The 27317-nt window shown below is 41.4% G+C and overlaps 1 protein-coding gene across 2 annotated transcripts in view; it reads right to left on the bottom strand.

Moving 5' to 3' along the window:
• PPP2R5E (protein phosphatase 2 regulatory subunit B'epsilon) overlaps positions 1-26710 on the bottom strand; it is an 85272-nt gene extending 58562 nt beyond the window's left edge. Inside the window, exons 1-2 of one of the 2 annotated variants that reach the window (XM_070942458.1) lie at positions 26120-26710; positions 22760-22923 (exon numbers count right to left, since the gene is read on the bottom strand). In XM_070942458.1, the coding sequence (XP_070798559.1) occupies positions 22760-22916 (157 nt within the window). In that variant the 5' untranslated portion in view covers positions 22917-22923; positions 26120-26710. The remainder of the gene's footprint in view (positions 1-22759; positions 22924-26119) is intronic. The other variant, XM_070942467.1, reaches the window with a different exon arrangement.
• Between the last annotated feature and the right edge of the window lie 607 nt (positions 26711-27317).

The raw sequence follows: 27317 nt of genomic DNA, 5'->3' as shown, positions 1-27317 counted from the left end.
GCCAAGATAAAAACAAAGCATACAAAATTTAAGAACAATATTAAAATAATTAAATGTTTTGGCCGAAATTAAGATAACCCAATTTAAAATCAATTTAAAATTTAACTCAGGCCAGCCCAGCTTGTTGAAATAAATAGGTTTTCAGGGCCCGACGAAAAATCCGGAGGTCTGTTATTATACGTAACTCTGGGGGAAGGTTGTTCCAGAGGGTGGGCGCCGCCACAGAGAAGGCTCTCCCCCTGGGGGTCGCCAGCCGACATTGTCTGGCGGACGGCACCCTGAGGAGGCCCACTCTGTGCGAGCGTACTGGCCGGTGGGAGGCTATTGGTGGCAGAAGGCGGTCTCGTAAGTACCCTGGCCCTAAGCCATGGAGCGCTTTAAAGGTGGTCACCAACACCTTGAAGCGCACCCGGAAGACCACTGGGAGCCAGTGCAGCTCGCGCAGGAGAGGTGTCACATGGGAGCGCCTCGTCGCCCCCATAATCCCCCGCGCGGCCGCGTTCTGGACCAGCTGGAGCCTCCGGGTGCACCCCAGGGGGAGCCCCATGTAGAGAGCGTTGCAGTAGTCCAGGCGGGAAATGACTAGTGCCTGAGTGACTGTGCGTAGAGAGTCCCGATCTAGAAAGGGGCGCAGCTGGCGTATCAGGCGAACCTGATAAAAAGCCCCCCTGGCCACGGCCGTCAAATGATCTTCTAAAGACAGCCGTGCGTCCAGGAGGACGCCCAAGTTGCGAGCCCTCTCCATGGGGGCGAGTGATTCGCCCCCAATAGCCAGCGATGGCGTCAGCTGGCCATATCGGGACGCTGGAAGCCACAGCCACTCGGTCTTGGAGGGGTTGAGTCGGAGCCTGTTTCTCCCCATCCAGGCCCGCACGGCCTCCAGGCACTGGGACATCACTTCAAGGGCATCGTTGGGGTGGCCTGGGGTGGAGATGTACAGCTGGGTGTCATCAGCGTACTGATGGAACTCCACCCCAAAGCCACGGATGATCTCACCCAGCGGCTTTACATAAATGTTGAACAGAAGGGGCGAGAGGACCGACCCTTGTGGCACCCCACAAGCAAGGTGCCTCGGGGTCGACCGCTGCCCCCCCGTCAACACAGATTGCGACCGGTCAGAGAGGTAGGAGGAGAACCACCGCAGAACGGTGCCCCCCACCCCCAACCCCGCCAACCGGTGCAACATGATACCATGGTCGATGGTATCAAAAGCCGCTGAGAGGTCTAACAGGACCAGGACAGAGGAGCAACCCCTATCCCGAGCCCTCCAGAGATCATCCACCAACGCGACCAATGCCGTTTCCGTGCTGTGCCCAGGCCGGAAGCCGGACTGGAGCGGGTCTAGATAGACAGCTTCATCCAGGTACCGGGGAAGCTGTTGCGCCACCACACTCTCAACAACCTTTGCAACAAAGCGAAGGTTGGAGACTGGACGAGTTAGCCAAAACAGCCGGATCCAGAGAGGGCTTCTTGAGGAGGGGCCCCACAACCGCTTCTTTCAAAGCGGCCGGCAGGACCCCCTCACTCAAAGAAGCGTTAACGATCTTCTGGAGCCAGCCTCGTGTCACCTCCCGGGAAGCCAGAACCAACCAGGAGGGACACGGGTCCAATAAACATGTGGTCGCGTTCAGCCGTCCCAGGACCCTGTCCATGTCCTCGGGAGCCACAGGATCGAACTCCCCCCAGATAACACTCTCAAGACCTGCCTCAGTCATCCCATCCGGACATACCCAGTCAGAGGCCAGTCCTTCCCGAATCTGAGCGATTTTGTCATACAGATACTGCACAAAATCCTCGGCTCGGCCCTGCAAGGGGTCATCCCGCGCTTCCAGATGGAGGAGGGAGCGGGTCACCCTGAACAGGGCGGCCGGGCGATTATCTGATGACGCGATAAGAGCGGCAAAATAACTAGATTTCGCCGCTTTTATCGCCACTAGGTAGGTCTTAATATGAGACCTCACCAGTGTTCGGTCGGATTCGGAGCGACTGGTCCTCCAACTACTCTCCAGGCGTCTTTTCCGGCGCTTCATCTCCCTGAGCTCCTCGGAAAACCAAGGAGCTAGGTGAGTTCGGTGCCGGGTCAGAGGCCGCAAAGGCACGACACGGTCCAAGGCCCCGGCAGCCGCACTATCCCAGGCGGCCACCAGGTCCTCAGTCGAGTCATGAGCCAGAGTCTCAGGAAATGGCCCAAGCTCCATCTGGAACCTATCAGGGTCCATCAGGCGCCTGGGGCGGAACCACCTGGTCGGTCCCGCCTCCCTGCGGCGGGGTGCAGCGGTTAGAAAGTCCAGTCGAAGGAGCGAGTGGTCAGACCATGACAAGGGTTCGATGACTATATCCCCTGTATCAAGGCCACTCAACCACTGACCAGAGACAAAAACTAAGTCCAGAGTGTGTCCACCCGTGTGAGTGGGGTCATGAATTAACTGAGTAAGGTCCATGGCCGTCATGGAAGCCATGAACTCTCGAGCCACCTCAGACGTTTCGCCGATAGATGGCAGGTTGAAATCCCCCATGACTAGAAGTCTGGGGGTACCAACCGCCACCTCAGCTATGACGTTGAGCAGCTCGAGCAGGGCCGTTGCCACGCGGCAGGGAGCCAGGTACGTGATCAACAAGCCCATCTGTACTCCACGACCCCACCTCACAAAAAGGGACTCACATCCGGCTATCTGTGGAACAGTGGTCTCCCTCGGATCAAGACTTTCCTTTATAATAACCGCCACCCCCCCGCCCCTGCCCTGAGCTCTCGGCTGATGGAATGCTCGGAAACCTGGTGGGCACATATCCACGAGGGGAACCCCCCCCTCATGGCCCAACCAGGTCTCCGTAATACCTGCCAGGTCCGCTCCCCCCTCCTGAATAAGATCGCAAATGAGGGGGGCTTTATTTACCACGGACCTGGCATTGCACGACAGCAGCCGAAGGCTTGGGCCCTGAGAGTCTGAACAGCCTGGGATACGAGAAGGGCTATGGGGACCGGGGCGTGCCACCGCTCGAAGATAGCGAGTGCGCGCCCCCACTACATGATGCGGCCCCCTGCTCCCACCATATCTGCCCCTCCCACTCAACACATTGATAGAAAAGCCCTCGACAGAATGGACTCTGATGTCCCTCTTACCCCCGGAATCTGCACCCTCCGTGGCCCCACTAACAGCTGGGCCGGACCCCTCCCCCCGTGGGTTAACCCCCAAACCCACACAACCCTCCCGCCCCTTAAAATCCCTTAAAAATCTATCAAAAAGTTTCCCTAAAAAACCCCTTAATCCCCTTTTTGCAGCATGCCACCTCTCGGGGTGCCAAAGCCCGTCATAAAGGTAGGCCCTTGATAAAGTGGAGGGCCACACCTGCGAGAGGGGGGAGTCTCGCAGAATAAGAAGTTCTGTTGGCGAATACATCTAATCAATCAATTATGAATATAAGTATGCCTTAATTCACCTAAAACAATGCAAATTATCACTACTGTGTTTTTTAGGAGTTGCCCACATACTCATGTTCTTTTCCTCACATCTGAGATATGAGATGCACTTATAATAACTGATCTGAAAACAGTCCTAAAAAACTGGGGAGAATAAAAGCAGAAACAAACTATACATTCATGCAGGTAGGACAGGCAGTGGTGAAATCCATTTTTTTTTACTACCTGTTTTGTGGGAGTGGCTTGGTGGGCGTGGCGTGGCTTGGTGGGCGTGGCTTGGTGGGCATGGCAGGGGAAGGATACTGCAAAATCTCCATTCTCACCCCACTCTGGGGCCAGCCAGAGGTGATATTTGCGGGTTCTCCGAACAACTCAAAATTTCCACTACCGGTTCTCCAGAACGTGTCAGAACCTGCTGGATTTCACCCCTGAGGATAGGGTAAAGATTTTTTTTTTCTTCCTAGTGTTTTCCCACAAGTGCAATGTCTGCCTTTTTCCATTCTGGATCAACCAAGTGTTGATCCATTGGTTGCAACTGGAATTGACCAACCAGCTTGTCACCTGAGACCGACTTTGGCTGAGAAATAGTAACTGGCCCAAAATCATCCTGCCTTATTCATAAGAGCCAGCTGTGTGACTTTAGGTCACTCATTATCTCTCTGCCCATGATGTCAGATTGGCGACAAGCTGGCTGGTCAATTCTTGCTGTAACCAATGGACCAACATTGTTGATCCTTTCCCAAAAAACTGGCCCCTGCACTTGCTTGAAAATGCTAGAGGAAAAAAAATATCACTACGCCCAGTCCTTGTATGACTGTTTATTTTCTTTCTGCTTTTATTCTACCTTTTAAAATGAATACTATTTTATATTATTTTAATATACTGTTCATATTATTGTATGTTAACTGTTCAAATTTAAACAGCTTTGAGCTTTCTAGTTATTTGACCCTCCTCCCCCCAAAAAAAGATAAAGTTCCCTTTGTCTCCTGTTCACTAAATGGACATGACTATGTTGTTGTAATAGAACCACCAGCTGAAGGTGAAGGGCCTCTCTAGAGGGACTAAAGAGACATTCCAATTTAGAGTCTGTTCAGGAGAGGAAACATCTGAGGTCAAACCTTCAGATCTATATCTGATGTTTCCTAAGGGAAGGCAGACAGTTTGGCCAGATAATACAAAGATCAACAATAAAATATCTACTTGTGCTCATCCACTAGTGGTTCTAGTCGCTTGGATGTGATAGTTGTTTTCTTTACAACATAAGGAAAGTTCAATGCCTTCTTGCAATTTTTTCAACTTTCCAGTCTCATGCAACAGGATTTCCTAGTGGCCTGACACACCTTAGCTTTTTTGAGATACAAAGGCTGTCTAGATGCTGTCATTTGCAATAATGTTTTTTTTTTAAAAAAATTGAATGAAAATTGTATATGACTTACCAAATCAATGCAAGTACTGTAGCATATTTCTACTGTCTCTTATACCTCCAAAAGAGCTATTCTGGAAAAATCAGGGACTGAACAGAACAAGCTCTTTACATCATAAAATACAGCCAGAAAAGAGTACAGGTAAACCTTGACTTACAACAGTCACTTAATGTTCGTTCAAAGGTAAACCAGGCTCAAAGCAAGTTACTTATAACCTGTCCTCAAAGTTGCGACTACCACATTCCACCCCTGTGATCATATGGTTATATTTCCACGTTTGGCAACCAGACCAATAACAACCAGTTGCAGCACCCCAGTTAATTGCAGTTTGCAATTTTTTTTGCCATTTTCTGGCAAGAAGTGTCAAATCACGCCCATTTGATAAACTGGATTAGGAGTTATCATCACACGATTTACTTAATAACCACTGTCTCACTTAACAACCAGCAAAGACGATTGTAAAATCGAGTCTTATCATATGGTGACTCAATTTACAACCACAATGTCTAATGACCAGGATTCCAGGCTCAATTGTGGTTGCAAATTGAGGACCATCTGTATCAGCAACTATCACTTGCCTAAACGACATTCCTTTTGTTCACTAACATGGTTCTTTGAATCCAAATCAAAAAAGTAGATTCATATTGCTCCACAAAAAAATCCTGTATTTATAAAAATCTCTCATTTTGGATACTGTTTCTACAGGTTTTCTAGTGCTTCACACTAACTGAATACTTCCCTTTTCCAACCAGTACTGTATAAAAGATGCATACATTCTTTTGCAGATATATTCCCATTCTTAAGTAGTGACAAATTACTTGTCACGCTTCATTTAACCAACCATTAATCTGACGTGGCTTATGTTTCTTTAACCATATGCATCATGATTTCCTTCTCATCCACAATATAGCATTTGTAACGTTTGCTATTCATACAGCAGCAAGACTCTTGCAGTTACAATTTAGAATAGCAGAACTGTGAATTAAGAGAGTAGTAGAGATTACAGGTAGTTCTTGACGTACAACCAGTTGTTTGCAACTGTTCCAAGTTATGACAGACTCCACCGAAGGTACTTATTATCTGGTTCCAAAGTTCTGATAGGTGCTCCACATGACTGCATTTTAGGCACTGGGCAACCAGCCCACATTTACGGTCATTTGCTTAACAACAGTGTTCAATTAATCACCATGACATTCGCTTAATAACTACGGTGATTCATTTAATGGCCACAAAAAAACTGCAAAATTGGGTTGATCACATGATAACCTGTTTTATGACTGCCAGGACTTACAACCATAATTGGCTAGATCTATCACTATTGAAAGTTGAGGTTGTATCTTATCATATGGTGACTCAATTTACAACCACAATGTCTAGCGACCAGGATTCTAGGCTCAATTGTGGTTGTAAATTGAGGACTATCTGTATCAGCAACTCTCACTTGCCTAGTATCAATGGAAAATGTATTAAATAAGATGACGAATGCAATTCAATGGTGATAGTATGATATAAGTATAAGTCAAAAGGAAGTTATACTAATTTGATGAGCAGCCATCAAATGATGATGTGTTATTCACATAGAAGATGCTCACAGATTTTTTACTTCTATTTTAAGTTGCAATGTTACAATTCCATTTACCATTTTCAAATACTGCGATGAAATTTCTTCAAATTCTGTTTAATTATAGAAACCAAGACAATAATTCCCTATCTGCACACATAATCAAAGGTTAAATCTTAGGTTCAAATAAAAAACTCTATTTGTTAAGAACAGCAGCCAGACTCTCCTATTTTCCTAAATTGTTTATTTGAACTGGATTAATTATGTCAAATAGCAGCATTGTATCAAGCAGAAATTAGGGTCAGGGTTATTTCTCTTTCGTTTGGGTGTGTGTATGTGTGTGTGAGAGAGACATGCTAGCAAAGTGAAATTAGGCATTTTCTGAATTTTTGACACACTGAACCCGAAAGTTTCACCATCACTGTAATAAGTGAAGAATGAAAAATAATTAAAGGCTTTTTAGGTCTAATTCTCAATTAGAACCTAAATCACAAATAAGTGCAATAGGACAGGGTTGGATGATTGATGTGAGCAAAAAATGGTAGAAGCAGAAGGACCTGAACATCCAGAATTTTCTAAGCAAACACCCATGCTACACCCTTCTACATTCCACAAGTTATACCAAGCTTCTTCTAAGACTCCATCAAACCTCTACCTCTTTTAGAAGCAAAAAGTTAAAAAATTAGCAAACTGTAAAACAGTCATACAATAAAATATTGAAATACCCTGTTCCCCAAATATGAAGATTAGATTAGTACTATATAATCTCAAAACTATACTTCATAATTTCCTCTGGAACTCGCCTCTTAGGCCATTTTTTTTTTCTATGAGGGAAAAAATTACCATAACTAAACACACATTTTCTAGATTTCTAAATCTCCAAATCATTAGCAAATTTTAGTCTCTCTCAGAGGAATCCTGCTTTAATTTCATTTTCATTTTTCATTTTATTAGATTTATATACCGCTCTACTCCCGAAGGACTCAGGGCGCTGAACAGCCAAAGAGATAAAACACTCAGACTACAAAATTTAAAAGACAATATAAAAACCCATTAAATAATTTGGCCCGAAAAAGATTAAAACACCCCCAATGTTTTAAGACGAATTTAAAAATTTACAATTAAAAAGGGAAGTTAGGCCAGGCCAGCCTGTTGAAATAAAAAGGTCTTGAGGTCACAGCAGAAGGTGCGTAAAACTGGGATCCTCCGTATCTCCAGGGGGTGCTCATTCCAGATAGCAGGTGCCCCCACGGGGAAGGCTCTCCCCCTGGGGGCCGCCAGTCAACACTGTTTGACCGACAGAACCCTGAGGAGCCCCAGTCTATGAGAGCGTACTGGCCGGTGAGAGGCTACTGGTGGCAGCAGACGGTCCCGTAAGTACCCAGGTCCTAAGCCATGGAGCACTCTAAAGGTGATAACCAAAACCTTTGAAGTGCACCCAGAAGACCACCGGGAGCCAGTGCAGCTCGCGCAGGAGAGGTGTTACATGGGAACGCCACGTCGCTCCCATAACCACCCGCGCGGCCGCACTCTGCACCAGTTGGAGCCTCCGGGTGCTCCTCAAGGGGAGCCCCATGTAGAGAGCATTACAGTAGTCCAGGCGAGAAGTGACGAGGGCATGAGTGACCGTGCATAAGGAGTCCCGATCCAGAAAGGGACGCAACTGGCTGATCAGGCGAACCTGATAGAAAGTCTTCCCGGCCACGGCCGTCAAATGCTCTTCTAAAGACAGCCGTGAATCCAGGAGGACACCCAAGTTGCGAGCCCTCTCCATGGGGGCCAACGACTCGCCCCCAATAGTCAGTGATGGCACCAACTGACTATATCGGGACGCCGGAAACCACAGCCACTCAGTCTTGGATGGGTTGAGCCTGAGTCTGTTTCTCCCCATCCAGATCCGCACGGCCTCCAGGCACCAGGACATCACATCAAGGGCATCATCGGGGTGGAGATGTACAGCTGAGTGTCATTAGCATACTGATGGTACTTCACCCGGAAACACAGATGATCTCACCCAGTGGCTTCACATAAATGTTGAACAGAAGGGGCGAGAGGACCGACCCCTGTGGCACCCCACATATAAGGCACCTCGGGGTCGACCTCTACCCCCCTGCCAACAGACTATGACCGGTCAGAGAGAAAGGAGGAGAACCACTACAACACGGTGTCCCCCACCCCCAACTCTTCCAACCGGTGCAGCATGATACCATGGTCAATGGTATCAAAAGCCGCTGAGAGATCTAATAGGACCAGGACAGAGGAGCAACCCCTGTCCCGAGCCCTCCAGAGATCATCAACCAACGCAACCAATGCCGTTTCTGTGCTATACCCAGGCCTGAAGCCCGACTGGAACGGATCCAGATAAACTGTTTCATCCAGGTATTGGGGAAGATGTTGCGCAACCACACTCTCAACAACCTTCGCCACAAAGCGAAGGTTGGAGACTGGACGATAGTTTGCTAACACTGCCGGGTCCAGGGAAGGCTTCTTGAGGAGAGGCCTCACCACCGCCTCTTTCAAGGCGGCGGGAAAGTCACCCTCACTCAATGAAGCATTATAATCCCCTGGAGCCAGCCTTGTGTCACCTCCTGAGAAGCCAGCACCAACCAGGAGGGACACGGGTCCAATAAACATGTGGCTATGTTCAGTCTACCCAGAATCCTGTCCACGTCTTCGGGAGTCACAGGGTCAAACTCTTCCCAGATAACATTCTCAAGACCTGCCTCCACCATCCCTCCTGAATCTACCCAGTCAGAGTCCAAGTCTTCCCGAATCTGAGCGATTTTGTCATACAGATACTGCACAAAGTCCTCGGCCTTACCCTCCAAGAGGTCCTCCCGCGCTCCCTGGTGGAGCAGGGAGCAGGTCACCCTAAACAGGGTGGCCGGGTGATTATCTGATGATGCAATAAGAGCGGCAAAATAGTTGGATTTTGCCGCTTTTATCGCCACTAGGTAAGTCTTAATATGAGACCTTACCAGTGTTCGGTCAGATTCAGAAAGGCTGGCCCTCCAACTGCTCTCCAGGTGTCTTTTCCGGTGCTTCATCTCCCTCAGCTCCTCGGTGAACCAAGGAGCCAGGTGAGACCGGTGCCGGGTCAGAGGCCACAAAGGCACGATCCAATTCAAAGCTCCAGCAGCCGCCCTATCCAGGCGGCCACTAGGTCTTCAGTTGAGACGTGAGCCAGAGCCTCAGGGAATGGCCCAAGCTCCGTCTGGAACTTATCAGGCTCCATCAGGCACCTGGGGCGGAACCATCGCATCGGTTCCGCCTCCCTGTGGCGGGGTGTGGAGGTTCGAAGGTCAAAGCGAAGGAGGGAGTGATCCGACCATGACAAGGGCTCGATCGTTATATCCCCTATCTCAAGATCACTCAACCACTGACCAGAGACAAAAACCAGGTCCAGCTTGTTTCCCCTCGTGTGAGTAGGGCCATGAACTAACTGGGTCAGATCCATAGCTGTCATGGAAGCCATGAACTCCCGAGCTGCCTCACACGTCTCACCGACAGATGACAAGTTAAAATCCCCCATGACCATAAGTCTGGGGATATCAACCGCTACCGCGACTATAACGTTGAGCAGCTCGGGCAGGGCTGCTGCCACGTGGCAGGGAGCCAGGTACGTAATCAGCAAGCCCATCTGTACCCTATGACCCCACTTCACAAGGAGGGATTCACATATTGCTGAGCACATTGTAAGCCGCCCTGAGTCTTCGGAAAAGGGCGGCATATAAATCAAATTAAAATAAATAAATAAAATAAAATAAAATAAAATAAAATAAAATAAAATAAAATAAAATAAAATAAAATAAAATAAAATAAAATAAAATAAAATAAAATAAAATAAAATCTGGCAGTCTGAGGGACAGTGGCCTCTCTCGGCCTAAGACCTTCGTTGATGACAACCACCACCACCCCGCCCCTCCCCTGTGACCTCGGCTGATGAAATGCGCAAAAACCAGGTGGGCACATTTCAACGAGGGGGACCCCCCCCTCCTGGCCCAACCAGGTCTCTGTAATACCCGCCAGGTCCGCTCCCCACTCCTGAATAAGATCGCAAATGAGGGGGGCTTTATTTACTACGGACCTGGTATTGCATAACATCAGCCGAAGGCCCAGGCCCTGAGGATCTGTGCAACCTGGGGAACGAGCGTGCGCTCCCACAACACAATATGGCCCCCGGCTCCCGCCATATCTGCCCCTCCCACCCACAGTACTGATGGAAAGTCCATCATCAGAAGAAGCTCTAACCCCTCCTTGACCCTGGTTTCTACTGAATCTATTCTAATTGGCCTGTCAGGATAGGATCTTACCAAATCCAATCTACAAATAATCAAGTTTATAAAATATTACAGCTGCAATTCTATATAATTACATTTAAATATCCTTCCTCCTTATGCCATTATCTCATCCATGTTAAGGCCTCTCTGTTTCATCTATTGGTGCTAGCCATCCAGAAAAACATTTAAAAAAAAAATATCTTGGAAGATCTGATTTTTCAAACAGTGGTGTCCATAGGAAGAGGAGGAAGAATCAAAATTGAAAAGATGGCAGACCGAGGATTGTAATGCAAGCTGTTCCTCTTTTGAAGTTGCAGTGAAATGTTAAAACGTGTAAAAACAGGCAGAGCTTGCTGCACCCATCATTTTGCTGATTTTAACATGCACATGTCCCGTGGATGCCACTGTTTTCAAATATCCCAACTAGTTACTAAATTTGTTTCCTTGGACATCATGATTATAGATTTTCATGTCACCAATAACAGCATATCCTTTAATACTGAAAATATCTGAGCAAAATCTAGAGCCTGTGTATATATGATATTCACAGCCTTCATTACATGGATACAAACCACCATGTGGTTATAAGTAATTATTTCCTGTAACTAGAAACTGGGATTCCCTATGGTTTTCTGGAAACATACCTTGTTGGGAAAAGCAGCTTTTCTACTAGCTGTGTGAAAAAGACTTTGATCAAATGCCTCAACAGAATTATGACAACTAAAGATTGATGAACCTCCCCCTCCAGTTCTGATTCCAAAATATAACCATATTTCATTGCAATTGGATGTGTGTGTGTATATATATATATATACACATACATATATATATATATATATATATATATATATATATATATATATATATATACACACATACATACATATATATACATACACACACGCACACACATATATACACACACACACTCTAGATGAATACCCATGATCTGCTACGAAACTATGTGATCCAGCTTGATAAATCAACACTTACAGCTTGAAAATTAATGAGTACTTGCGATCGGCCTCTCTCCCTCAGGCTTGCCCCACAGAAGCCTCCCCATCCCATCTCCTTCTCTCCTCTCAGGCTTGCCCCACAGAAGCCTCCCCATCCCATCCCCTTCTCTCCCTTAGGCTTACCCCACAGAAGCCTCCCCTATCCTATCCCCTGCTTGCTGCTGTGAAAGTAAAACTGAAAGTGAAACTCCTCTCCTCTGCTTGTGTTTTGCATTTGGAACAGATTTCTTTTCAGGTGGGGAGGGGTAGTAGAACTCCTTAGCATCAGAGTGTGTTAATAATAATATAGGAAATACTAATGCGCTGATGGTCACTTCGAAAAATCCTTTCTTAGTGAGCACCTAAAAGCCAAGAGGAAGATATGTGGCAAATTTCAAGTTTGTAGGCTTTACGGTTCTGGAGATTTCATGATTAAGTGGTTTTCACTTTTATATATATAGATTCATGAAACATTGGTAAGCAATTCATTAGCAAGTTGTAAATAATAAGGAAATATGTTTTTGTTGAAATTGCATAGAATTTATACACCCATATACACATTTAACGTATGTACCTTTACATATCCATTTTTTTTTTAATTTTTGCATTACTTTCCCTCCCCTTTGCTGTTGCTGTTTTTCTATCCTTCTCTTTTCAGTTTTATAAATAAGGGCAAAAAATATCCTTCTTTAATGTAGATCTCAAGAGGGAATAGAGGCAGCAATTTTAGTTTTGTATTTGTACAAATACTAACCAAACCCCAGTTCACCAAGGGATTCTGAAGTCTTTGAAATAAGGCAGATATTCTATACATTAGAAAAATGAAATGATACAACAAAATTCTGTCAACAGAAGAGCACCAATACAAATACTTGCTTATTGATCCCTACATTTTTCAACATTTCATTTAAATTATGGAGTCATCAGAAGACATTTACTTGTTATTATATACAACAAAAAAATAATCAACTTTTATAATATACACAACCATTTAAAATGCATTTCCACTCAAAATAATAATTGGTGAATTGGTAAAACTTAGCATATTTAAAGTAAGCATATTATGCAACATTTCATTATCTTAAAACTACATACAGGAGATACTGTATGTTTGCTGAACACATAAAATGTTTGACTGATTTGAAATACTCACTTCATAAAATAGGGTTTTCAGGCAGCAAAACATCACCCACAAGTGTTATCTGTCCCTCTCTAGTGGCTACAGCTAATCACTGCAACTTGCAGAAGATATTTGGAGCATCCAAAATGACAAAGCTTATGAGAAACTTCTTTATGAGAAACGAGAAACAAGAAAATTGGTGAAAGGTATTGGTGGATAGTAAACAAAATTAAATGAAAGACAGCATCACTTGAAAGTAACATAGTCAAGAAATATCTTCCTACTGTTTGTCAGGCCATAACAATTATTCAGCACACCAAAACAAAGAAACAGGAAACAAAATATGAGTTTCTTGTCAGTACATCAGTTAGCAATTGTCTTGTACACTCAGCCCTAAGGGGAAACCAGATTCTGTTTCTGCTTGTTTTTCATGTACAACTGTGAAAGAAGTATATGACCTCAAAAGAAAGGGCCTTCTCAGATGTGGCCTTATGAGATGTCTACAATTTACGAGATGACAACTTAAAGGAATCCTGATGCCCACACTGGCAATTTTTAATGCAGAACTAAGCCATTCTTTTTCTTTAACTATTTTCTTCAAATAATTTTATGGGCTTTATTTTAGGTGACCATATTATATTGAGATATATGTTTTTATGTAATTGTACTATATTCTTTTTTAGTACGTATTAGCATATTGCATTATTTTTAATATTTTAAGAAACGTACATTTGCCTTTGTCAGCAGGCAAATTAGAAATGAAACAGAGTAAACTAAGTTATTTATAGCATTATACATAGTGATCTGAAAGCTAACTTGGGTGTCTCTAAAAATGAATGGACTTTTGGCTACCTAAGAGCCCTTCGGTGTTTATAAAAACATAGTTATATCCTCTTCAAAAGAGAGTTAGGAAGTGGGATTCAAAAGCAGAGAAAGCGAACAGTTTCTTTATTCCTGAGCATTATTCCTGGGAGTGTTCAGAAAAGACTGAACTGTTAAGAAATAGATTTTATTTAACTGGGCTTAGGAATTCATGCACAGTGCCTCAAACAGCTATGGAAGAACTGGAACCAATACAATTGGCAGGGAACATATAGGTAGGCATGTGAGAGACCTTCACTATGAAGTTGGTAATACAGATATCACTGTTAATTATTGTTAATTGACAGTATAAAATAATGATCTAATCTTGAAAATAGCAAATTATGGAAGTTTTATTTATTTTGAAAGGGCTGATGATCATTTCCTTTTAAAGTTTGCATTTGCAACCATATTTTAAAAAATGGATGACAAAGATTTTAACAGGTCATTCGGCCACAAAGAATTTGTTAAGTGCAGATGCAATAGACTGTTAAAGGATCACACTTTTGGCTATTTATAGTGAAATAGAAAAAGAAGCCCCTTATCAAAAGTGATTGGTGAATAAAAAAAAAGAATCCAGGTGAATCTAGAAAAGCTATCCTGTCAATCTAAGTGCTTGTCCTTTTTAAATAGTTGATCATTTAACAACACAGCATCTTCAATCTTCCAAGAAACAGCAGCACATCTTCAGACTTCCCTATTAATTTATTAAAGTAGGATTTTAGAATATATTACATTATATACTTAGATTTTCAAATGGCTTTTGACAAAACTCCTTACCAAAAGCACCTAACCTATTAATATTCATAGGAGAAGATAGATTTTCATAACAGTTAAAGCGCAAGAAGCATAGATCCACAACTAAAAAATACTGGTATATATGGTAATGTTTGAGATATTAAATAATTTAGGTTATTAAAAAATCACTAAATTACTATATGGCAAATTAAATATGTTAAGCAGGTTGTACATTGAGACAGAAATTCCACCTTCTTAAAACCAACTTGTACTATAGTTGGTACACTATTAATGTCTAGGACAGTGATGGCTAACCTTTTTGCCATTGCATGCCAAAAGCGGGGGGAGCACAGGAGGGTCGCGCATGCACACGCATGCCTATACCCATAATTCAATGCGCCCCGCCCCCCTGCGCATGTGAATGCGACCCCCCACGCTCCCCACATTATTGGCACGCGATGGCACGGTGGGACTGGGTGGCCTGCTTTTCACCCTCCCCAGACTCCAGAGCCTTTCTAGGAGCCTGGGGAGAACAAAAGCGACCTTTCCCACCTACCCGGGAGGCCCCTCTGGACGCCGGAAACAGCCCGTTTCCTGACTTCTGGTGGGCCCAGAAGGCCCAAAAATCAGTTGGCCGGTGCGCACATGTGCACTGGAGCTGAGCTAGGGCAACACTCGCGTTCCCACAGATATGGCTCCATGTGCCACCTATGGCACACATGCCATAGGTTTGCCATCACGGGTCTAGGAGATGGGCTTAAAGAGACCAGACATTACAGCAAATTACACCACAAGAGCCAGTGAGATACCAAAATTGCTGGAGTAGATACATTTTTCAGAGAGTTTGGGAATTTTAATGATAAAATGAAAGGTGAGGGATTTAATGACCAAACCAGAGTCCAAATTTTTTCTACTTTGAAGAGAGCCTTCTGTGTTTGACATTAAGAGTCTTGTACAACACAGAAAGTATTCCTTTGATTTAAAATGATGTAGAGGCATATACCATAATTCATCAATAGATCAAGTAAGATCACATGAAGAATGGTTACAGGAACTGGGCATGGCTAGTCTAGTGAAGAGAAGGACCAGGGGAGACATGATAGCAGTGTTCCAATATTTGAAGGGCTGCCACAGAGAGGAAAGGGTCAAGCTATTTTCCAAGGCACCTGAAGGCCAGACAAAGAATAATGGATGAAAACTGATCAAGGAGAGATTCAACCTAGAAATAAAGAAACATTTTCTGACAGTGAGAACAATCAACCAACAGCTTGCCTTTGGAAGTTGTGGGAGCTTCATCACTGGAGGCTTTTAAGAAAAGATTGGACTGCCATTTGTCAGAAATGGTGTAGGGCCTCTTGCTTGGGCATAAATTACTTTAACTGAAAAGCACAGACTTGGTACACTAAACTTATATCATGCTTTTGCTTATATATGTGATCCTACTTTTTAAAAATTATACATAAATGAAGTTTTTACAATAAACAAAATTAAGTTACAAGTAAGTAATTTACAAGTCTCTGAAATCAGGAATAGAATTTTAAGATAAAATTGAGCAATTTTACTAAGCAAAAATAAATAAACATATTGCCATGATTGAAGTTCTATTTATTTTTGATGAAGCACCACTTAAGATCTACATTTTGGGTAATAAAAAGATGGATTACATATAAAGACTATGGAACAGCATAGGTTCAGTATAGTTAGTTAACCTTTATTGTCATTTTTTACTGTGCTCACACTTGCACACTAAAAATGAAATTTTGTTGCCTGCTGTCCAGGGTCTATTTGATTTAAATCACTAGTAAAAAGGCTTGATTTAAATCAACTTGATTTAAATCATAATTTTTAAAGAGCAACTGTCATCTCTGTCCCACAGCGGCTCCTCCTCTGACCTGCTGATGACTGAATGACAGTCCCAATATTGCAGAATATATAGACTCATGCTATATAACTAAACTCCATTTCATGCTGAATAAATGAAATTATTAATGTATCTTAAATAGAAAAATATCTTTAGATAGATTTTTATTCCAAAAGCATTTTATTAAAATAAATTTGATAAAAATAAAAAAAAGATTTAAATCAAAAAAATCTGATTTAAATTTAAAAAATCTGAAAATTTTAATTTTTTTTAAATCGATTTTTATCCATCCTGCTGCTCTCAAATGTGTATACATACATAACACACTTAATACACATGCTATATATATACCTACATATATACCTACACCAGTGGTGGGTTGCCTCCAGTTCGGACCGGTTTGTGAGAACCAGTAGTAAAACTGGCAGGAGGCCCCACCCACCACCCCAGATGTCGTCATCAGCGATCTGCGTATGTACGATCCCGTTGCAAACCAGTAGTAAAGGTAAGTAGAACCCACCCTTGACCTATACCTATATATATATATAACTATATACATATACACACACACACTATGAATATATATCAGAAAGAGAAAGCTTGAGAATTCACAAAGTTGATACTATATGGAACAAAACTGTGACTAAATCTGGATGTTCTGCTTTGGATATCATGAAGCCTCCTCCCAGGAGGTAACAAGGAAAACAGGTTGTGAAGAGGATGTGTAGCATCTCAGATAATATTGCAGACCCTGCTCAAGCAACACTTATATGCTATGTCCTGGATACATGGAGGTGAACTGCCAATAATCTTTTCTACTATCCTTACCACTCTCTGCACTGCCTTCCTGTCCGAAGCAGTAATGCTTCCAAACCAGACAATAATACAATATGACAGGATGTTTTCAATCGTCCCTCTACAGAAAGTGGTAAGGACAAGGAAGATGTACTTTTCTCATGTGACTTAGAAAATGCAGGCACTGCTGTGCTCACTTCATCAGTGTCTTGCTATTGAGCGACCAAGCCAAGCCTACTTGTTAGCTGCATACACAGAAAATTGATGCTAATTACCTCGACAGGTAAATCATTAATACTCAAAGGTGTGGGTCTGTGCCTGCCTTTTCTGAAATCAACAATGATCTCTTTAGTTTTTCAAATGTTTAAAACAAGGTTGTTTTTAATTACACCAGTTCTACCTCCTTGCGGTAATTGTCATCCTGAATAAGGCCCACTACTATTGTATCATCCGGACACTTCACAATGTGGTTGGTGACAAACCTTGCACAACAGTCATGGGTAAACAGGGTGAACAACAGTGGACTTAGGACACAGCCCTAAGGAGAACCTGCGCTCAAGAAAATGGTGTTAGAAATATTAATCCCAACTCGCACATACTGGGCCTATCAACAAGAAAATCAAGAATCCAGTTGCACAAAGGAATATTAAAGCCTAGAATGCCCAGTTTGTCTACTAGATGCAGAGGAACGATTTATTAAATGCCGAACTGAGGTGGAACCATTATAGGCCTGAAGTAACAGAATTGAAGGCCTGGCAGCATTTTCCCTCCCTTCCGCTTATGCCGAAAAGAATGAAGATAGAGCTATTTTCTAATATTCTTTTGTTTTCCCAACTTTAAATTTTGCTAAGTGTCATATTCTTTCTCCAAGATAACCTCTGTTGGTAAGCTTCTGGAAAATCAGTGAAGTCCCAGAAGAATAGAAAAGAGCAAATATTCCTAAATTTTAAAAAGGAAAGGAGGAGGATAAGGAAATTTACAGATTTTCAGCTTAATATCCATATTGGGCAATTTTTTTGAGCAGATGGTTAAACAGTCATCTGTGAACATTTAAGTAAGAATGCAACAATTAAGAAGAGCCACCATGGGTCTGTCACAAATGTCAAGTCACATAAGCTTTATCTCTTCCTTTGAGAGAGAATTGCAAGTTTAATAGATTTGAGAATGCCATTGACATACTGTAGAATATCTTAACCTCAGCAAAGCATTCAACAAAATATTTTATAATGTCTTAATAAAATTAATTAAAAATTAATAAAATGATAAAATATAAGCCAGGTGATAAATCTATTAGATGGCTTCATAACTGACTGAACATTCACATCCAGAAAATACTGACATATGGTTCTACAACAGATTACACAGTACTACTGAATGAAGTGTCCTAGAGTATACATTTTTATTAATTACTTGGGTTGAGAATATGATTATCAAATGTGCAGATGACACAAAAATTGGAGAAGTAGCTAATTTTTCAGAAGAAAAAGCAAAGATTTAAAAGAAATACATAAGTTCATACAGAAACAACTACGATGAAATTTAAGGTGAAAAATGTAAATTTCTGCATCTGGGGAGAAAAGCAGAAGTCATTAGAGGTAGTCCTTGATTCATGACCAATTCTTTAACTGAAAAGCACTTCTAGCTGTTGTAAAATGTCACACATACCTTGTGTTCACATGCCATAATTTGCAAAGTTTTTTCCAATTTCTACCCATTTAGGAGAACAGATTAGGACTTACAATTTATAACTCTATAATTCACTTAATGACCACTATAAAAATGGTTGCAAAAAGGGGTTGATCATGTGGGTGCCTCAATGTACAAATGACACAGCTTACAACCAAACTTCTGGTCCTATTGTGGTCATATGTTGAAGGCTACATTACAGTATAAGAGGAATTTGCCTGGGCTGTAGTGGTAGCAATCATGAAAAGAATCAGAAACTGTACTTGACCCAACAATATGATGCTAAAAAGTCCAATTTTTTTTTGAATACATTAACAGGAACTTGAACCACTCAATTCTACTTCTGTTAGGCCTCATTTGGGATACTGTGTCCAGTTTTCTACAGGCCTTCTCGCAGCATTCTTACCAGACAGAAATATTCAACATTAACACCAAAACGATATATAAATGAAATGTGGCTCCTTTAGAAAAATATTTATTTCCAACTCTCATGCGGAATAAACCTTTTCTACAGTGTACATAATACATTCCTACCATTTCAACCTGTAATCATTTTCAATTAAAAATCCAAACATTGTAATGTGTCCTTATACATACAAGTTTATTCTGCATCATATATTTGCTTGAGACTCAGAATAAAGATAGCATAAAACAAACTTATATCAGTATTACAATACTGATATTAATATCTTCAATTACTCTGTTCCTAATATAGAATATACATTCATATACTTCCACTCCTCAAGTCCAAATTTATTAATTTTCATAACTTTCCATGAACATGTTCTGCTAGAAAGTGTTAAATCAGCATAACTAGATCTTCTGAGCTTACCTAGAAGATTTCATCAATAAATTAAATTCTGATAAGTAGTTCAATCAAAATACTTATTCATTCTGCCCATTTTCCTATCATGGGGTCCAGGGGTGGTATTCACTTACCTTCCCTATTGACTTGCAAATGTGTGCGCGCACTAGCACATCGCTCACATGTGCCATCTTTGCACATGTGCAAGGCCTTCCGCGCATGCAGAGCCTCGAAAACATGAAAAAATTAGATGTCATGACGTCCACGCGGGTGGGCGGGGCATCCCAGTCAGCCCTACCAGTTCACCCGATTTGGATAGAACCGGCTAAATATCACCACTGATGGGGTCTTTCATTTGAGCAATTAATATTACTCTGATATAAAAGAAATATTTCATGATAATGAAAAATGAATGCAATATAATTTCAAGAATATCAAACATATATTTTATGAGAGGGAATCCTGAAGTAAACTTATTTTTACAATACAGAGTTAATATAGAGATTCAACAATCTTTATAAGTTCAATAGTCTTCATTTGATAGATGAATTCTTCAGCTGACATAATTATACCTGCCGCCAATACAATTATTAGCTCTTTAAATATATAATGTTCTACCTAAATCAATAAAGTCCTGGCAGGTAGTCAATAATTCAAGTTAACATTGTAGAATTAAAAGGTAAAATGCTCTATCAAACCTGCATACCTGTACAAATTATTCATTGAGTAAAAAATAGTCCTAGTGTAAAAACTATTATCAAGTACTTCTGATATGTACTTAGTTTATTAATAAATGATTTTTTTTTACAAATTTGTGCCAAAGATCTGAAATTTTTTGATGCCCTAAATCTGCAAATCTCAATTAGTAAACATTTTCCCAGACATTAAGAAATTAAACCAAATTAATGTAGCGTAGACTGAATTATAAATGAGTATACAATTTAATTTTTAATCATGAATAATGAGTCCCCCATCATATGAACAGTAATATAGAACTACATTATCTCAACAACTGTTACCACAACCTAGTTAGGTAGGTTATATGTTTTGAACACTGAAGAAATGATCAACAGTATTACTAAATATTTATTCACTTTGTGCAATATAATGGTGGTATTGAGAAATCAGAAACATTCTCTTATCCCAACAATTCAATAAAGAGATTTGAGAAATTATAACAAGTATATAACTCAGAACTTATATTATCTATGTGTGATGTACAATTTTGTATGAATAATTGCATATTAAGTAGGTAACTCATAGAATTCCTAAGCAGTATTTTTTTAAATTTAATTTTAAGTCTAGTACTCAAGATTTTTCAAACTCATTTTGTCCATGATCAAATATCCCATTTAATTATAAAATACAGTTTTATATTTTAACTTGTTAGAAAGGAATCTTAAGGTACTCAAACATCTTGTAGGATTGGAGAGGAAAACAAGCCTTTTTAAATAAATAACTATTCTTTGAATTCGAGAATACCTCTTATGAAAAATGTGGCATGTTTTTCTAACAATTACAAAACAAATCAATGTTCTTTACTACCCGGCTGGACAAGAACTAGACACATACAAATATACTTCCCCTTTTAAATCATGATAAGAAATTTCCTGATCACCACTACTTCCACATTAAAAATGATTCTGTTTATGGGATGGTTAGTTTGTTTTAGTTCAAATTCAAATTAATATTTTTATTAATATTTTTTTAAATTAATAAAAATAATCCACTTTCTCAAAAAACTGTTGGCATTGCAATAATACTTGGAAAGTGTACTCAGTTATAAAATAAGCATCTTGTATACAGAAGGTTCCATATTAAATTCATATCTGTAACAATCCATAAATTATTTATAATAATTAGGTCATAATAGTTTAGAATATTGCTTAGCCATTATAAATCTGTGAAGCAAGACTTTTCTAATTATTACCACCCCCTCTTCTCTTACATAATTTCTCTAGTCTCAATCACCATTTGATCAGTCAAATTGCAATTTTTTTTTTGACCCAACATAAGGAAAGTCAGCTCCATTACTTTCGAAGCATTTTAGTTTTGGTAGATTTATGTAAAAGTCAAGTGTCACATGGAATTTTATGCTGAAACAATACTTAATATTCAAATCCAATATTGTTTAATTTAAAACAAGACATAAAAACCAATCAAAACTGATAGAAATCAGATATTTTAAAGCCAGAACGTTGACTGCAGTGTTTTAGTAGAGCAATGCAAATGGTATCACAAAAGGTATTTTGCAAGTGAAGCACCCTCCTCAAAATATTAAAATAATGAGTTGGTCCTAACAGAAGTAAACACATATGCATACACATAGAGAAAACTGGAGAAAGCCTACAAAGCAACTGCAGTAGGATTTTCAGAGGATCTGCTACTTTGTCTTAGGACATACTATATAGCACTAGGAAAGGACAATATATTCTTTACCCCTCTTCTCCAATATCTGAAGTTTTTTTAAAAGTAGACAAGTTGATTGAGCTTGAGTTTGAGTAAAGACCCAACCTCTCTCTATCAACAAGGTATATTCATAAGTCCAACACAAACCAATTCTGCCATACAATTATCAGGCTACTTTCACTACTGTGAGATACATATAAACTTTTTTTTCTGTTTGACTCTAGCAAAATGATGATGCATCATCTTTGTTCATTACAATCTATACCTTGCTCTTTGTAAATGAACTAAATAACCAGATGGAAGAGAAAATGTGAGCAGCTGTTGAATAAAACGAAGATAGGTTCAAATAACGGAAACAGAATGTTCTAATACCTATTTGCCATATTTACAAAATATAACATGTAGTGAGAACTTTACTTTTCCATAGGTTGTAATGTTTGACAGTAAAATTGTGCCCAGAATAGAAAACAAACATTCACCATAGTTTTATATTTTTCACACATTTTCCTCTCTCATTAAGCTACAAATGTATTAAAGATTAAATGTTTCAAAAATAGTCAGATGTTATGATAAAGCGGTAATTTACAAATCCTGCACTTCCTGCAAAAATAGCAGCTATTTTACAAGCAGAGGTGAGCCTGCAATATTTCTGCATCATAGATATATGCCTGTCAGGCTTAAAGAACAGCATATCTAAATACATACATACAAATATTCAAATTTACTAACACAATAGTAAATGTGTATACAAATAGACTTTGAATAACCATTGTTTCTCAATACTTAAAAGGGCTACAAAGCCTTACCTTTTAGCAGAGGCAGTGGAGTTAACTCAATAGGCTTGCCCTGAGACCGAAACTGGGAGGAGCTTTGCGACCTCTTCTGCCTAGCTTTTCTGACGGACTTCCGAGAAAATCCGTCTACTTTATCCACTGATGGAGGAGTGGTTGGTGCTGAGGACATATCCCTACTGAAAAGAACAGACATTATTTCTAAGTAAAAATGAAGAAAAAAAATTCATCTATCCATGTTTTACTCTCTCAGTCAGATCACAGTACCAAGTAATAGTTAACTACTGTGTATAGTTTAGTGTATCCTTCCTCAAACTGCATACCTTCCAGTTGTGTGGAATTTTACCAAGAATTCTCCAGCCAACTTAACCAATGCTGACAATTCAAGAACGTAACCTCAATATATTTGAGGAAGAGTGTCTTTAATACACTGGGCATATGTAGTAACCATTTTTTAAAGCCCCATTATCCTAAACCAGTTCTGATTACCTATCTTGAAAGCAACTAGTCAGATCTATCAATCAACAGTTGAACTTTTCAATGTTGTCTGGCTTTACAAGTATTTCAGTTTCCTGTGGCATTATTTTTTTTATTACCATTATTCTACTTCTTCTGAGATATTCTTCAAAATTTTCCTGCATCTATTACATTCATCTGCCACTAACAGGCAGAGAAAGCAAGCCTGTAATATCTTAATAGCAATAGCTCTCCAGTAATACACACAGACACACACACTTATATACATACATAATACATGTAATACATTTTTCTACAATTATTATACTTTGGCAAGAGTATGTGTCTTCCAGTCATCACAATTGAAAAATTCCACATTCAAGGACACCTATCCAATAACAGTTTATGCAGAAGTTAGATAGTTAATATATCTGCTATTATGCTACTTTTATCTTTTGCTTCACAGAAAATTGGGTGGGGGGGAGAACGGTGGATGATACATAACTCAATTGTCTATTTAAACTGAAAATTAAAGCCTTCCCATCAGATAGTGATTTTCAATCAGAGGTATGCTGTTGGAACATAGAAGCTGTCTAAGTTAGCTATAGATCAAGTCCCTAAACCCATTACGTGTGCTCCCTGCACACTCAAGGACTGTCCCTCTCACAGTTAATTCAGATCTGGGAAGAGCTGGTGGACCAGATTTCTACTTTTGCTTTTCACATCTTATCTCTATGAGCATTATCAGTCAAGTAGCTGCTTCCTTCCTAAACCTGGTATGTGGCATCTGGTCACCTTTCTCAGTGAGCCAAACATACCACTCTGCATTAGTTAAGCAGAATGTAAGGAATAACCTGGATAAGAGGAAAATATAAGTGCAGTAGTAGCATTCCAATAAGCACAAGATTAATTTTTTTCAAACTCATAACTTCATAGCAATTCCATGCTATGATCCTTTTCTCACCTTGCATATTTTAGGGGTTTTCTCCTCTACTATTTTCAGTCCATTCATGCGAAAGCATCTATTTATATAGCAAATACATGGAGGCTGAGGAGATTCTTAGAGTATCTTGGCATTCAGGCAAATTTAGCTGACCCTTGCTCATGTTATAAGAGAAAGACTTTTGTGTGCTACCACCTTATGATGACAATAATGCTAAAGATGGTAAAGAAAATATAGTAAAAGAATGTCCAAATAAAAATAAAAATGTTATATTATCTTTAAATATATATAAATGTTCTCCTAGAAAAAAAAGTGGTCTCTTGGTTTTTTTGATAGAGATGTAGGTCTGAGACAATATATTAAATATATAATATCAAGCTTTTAAATCAAGGCTTATGCCCAAAACAGATTTTCAAGTGGTACTAAGCATAATAGTAAAATTACATATTATTAAAAAAACTCACTAAAATCACTACAACATTCATCTTTAGTAAATTTAATCAGGTCAATAAGACCACACAATGAGACATCTACACAATCTTTTTAAGACAAAGGGTATTGTTACCATGATGAAACACTTCTGAACACTAATTTGAATTTATCTCATCAAAATTTGATATCTGGGTATTATAAACTTTTAGCATGACAATATAGCTATAAAATATAAGTGGGACAAACTACAATTGTGTGCATAAGAGCTATTTTTCTACTACAAAGATCACATCAACTGATGCTGTGGGAAAAGCAGATTTATCAAAATCAATTGCTACTTTATCAAGTCATTATTCTCATGGCCACCATTGCATTGGTTCACCAAATTGCATAGCCTAGTATGAAAATATAGTGATACTTGATTAGTATAATAGTTATCATTTTTAACATAACATAAACAATTTATATGTAGGCTTTCTACAAAAGTATCATTGCTATCAGTATTTTTAGTTGCATGAAACCAGCACCTTATGCATACTGAGAAATGTTCTTCAAATAACAAAAGTATTACTTTAATTCCACTGGGAATCAGAAATCCCCACCAAATACTGTAACATGGACAGCAAAATTCCAGCCACTAAATCCAATAGTTCTACAAACCTTCGCCCTGCCCCCACCCCCCCCCCACCCCCAACTGTACTTAATCTTAGGTTCTGAATATATTCAGGATGGTTTATATTTGCACTGCCCATAACTCTTAGAATACATTATCTCCATCCTTTCAGAAATATTTCCACAGTTCCACAAAAACAGAACCACTCACTATATTAACTGACAAGTCCTCAAGCAGATCAGTTCAGCTGCAGGATCATTGTGTCAACAAGAAGCAACACTTCTCAGCTATAAATTTAGAAACAGTTCTTCTCTCCTGCTTTATAAATTATTAAACCTCATTCTAAGTTAGCCATCCTTAGCAATACCGATAAACAAGATCGTGGAGAGGTTTACCCCCCTTCATATCTTCTAAAATAGGACCTCATTCTTTAAAAATGGGAATAACAAATTATACTTGAAATAACTGCCATTTATTAAGGTGAACCGCAGCATTTATCCCCACCACCGGCACCACCGAGACAGTGCAGAGATGAGAAAGATTATTTTTAAAGGTGGTGATGGAAAGATGATGATTACTATAAAGCAACTGATTTATCACAGACGTCAGAGATTGGGAGAAGGGAAAATTAGGAAAGGAGGTTGAGGGGAAAAAAATACCAACGGCATTAAAAGGGAAGGGACCCTTTGATAACAGAGGAGACACCAATCCCGATGTGTGATCGGCTGCTGGCTATTGCCTATGCTAGATGACCCTCAAGAAGGAAGAGATCAAGTCCTAAAAGATCTCGCGTGCTGGGTTCGTACAGAAAACCTTAAGCCGCTCTCCTTCCACCGGCTCCCTTTTCTCCGCCCCCTCTCTAATAATGTTCCCCCATTTCTCCCCGTCGGCAGGCGGGTCGTCGGCTTCCCCGGCCTGGTAAGCAAGTTACCTTGATCCCTCCTGGTAGAGAATCCGGAGACAAGAAAAGGAGAGAAAAGGACGAGGTCGATCCCTGGGTGAAGCGAAGGCGGCAAGCCTAGTCGGCGCGTGTCTCTCCCTCCCTCTCTCTTTCTGCGGTGCGCTCCCTGCCGCAGAAGCAGCAGCCGCAGCCTGGTAGGCCTCGTCGGCCTCCCCAGCGCAAAACGACGTTAGCGGCGGAGTCAGGATCGGAGGCGGCGGCAGCGGCGGCAGCAGCAGCAGCAGCTTCCACTCGGTCCCATGCAACACTCCGGGCCGGGGCCTCTCCCGCCTTTCTCCTCCTGACGAGCCGACCGCCGCTTGCCAGGCCTCCTCCTCCTCCTCCTCCTCCTCCTTCTTCTCCGCGGCTGCTTCTCTCACATTCCCGGCGAGTCGGCCTGGGGAAAGGAGGGGCGCCAAGCGAGCGCGGCCCGAGCTGCCTGCGGGGTGCGAGGAGGAGGAGGAGGAGGAGGGGAGGAAGAAGAAGGCTCGGCGAAAGCTAACGAGAGGCGGCGTTCTGTTGGGCGGCTGCGGCCTTCCTCTTCTTGTTCCTGGGACTGCGGGCGTTTCTGCAGCTCTCGCTGGTTTCTATTGTCAGTCAGTCAGTCAGTCAGTCACTGAGCTCCGGCCATGGCCCGCTCACTCGCGCCCTCTCCCGCTCTCGCTCGCTCGCTCGCTCACTCTCTCTCTCTCCGTGGAGCGCGCACCTTCGCTCGCTCGCGCTCACGCCGTCACCCAAACCAGCCGTTCAGTCACAGCCTAACATGCTACCCTCCACCGCTCCGCCTCGCGCACACGCCCACGGGCCAGAGGAGGAGGCGGAGCCGTTAGGCTGCGCGCGACGCTCCTGTCACTGAAGTACGACGCGCGGCCTCATTGGGCAAGAAAATCACTCAAACAGGCCTCCCTCCCGCCGCTCCCGCAGTTGTGTTGGATAGGCCCGCAAAGGGTGGTCGTGCTGACGGAGTGGGGATGGTGGGGGGGGGGGAGGATTCACGCCGAGAGGAGGAAGAGCTCCCTGTGGTAAAGTGTACAAGGCGATTAAAGAACGCTGGTTTTTCGTCTACAAAATTTGAACGGCTCTCCCGCTGACGGACTTGCTGGGGAAAGGTCCGGTTTTCCCTGGAATTGCCGTGGGAATTTCTTTACCCGGATGCGGACAGTACCGTGAGGCACGAGAAGAGCTCCGT

Source organism: Pituophis catenifer, unplaced genomic scaffold (genome assembly GCF_029215685.1).
Source record: "Pituophis catenifer annectens isolate HBS135680 unplaced genomic scaffold, rPitCat1.0.hap2 SCAF_1, whole genome shotgun sequence".
In the NCBI taxonomy this organism is placed as follows: Eukaryota; Metazoa; Chordata; class Lepidosauria; order Squamata; family Colubridae; genus Pituophis; species Pituophis catenifer.
Note: the sequence above shows the minus strand (reverse complement) of the source record. Positions and strands in the feature narration are given on the sequence as shown.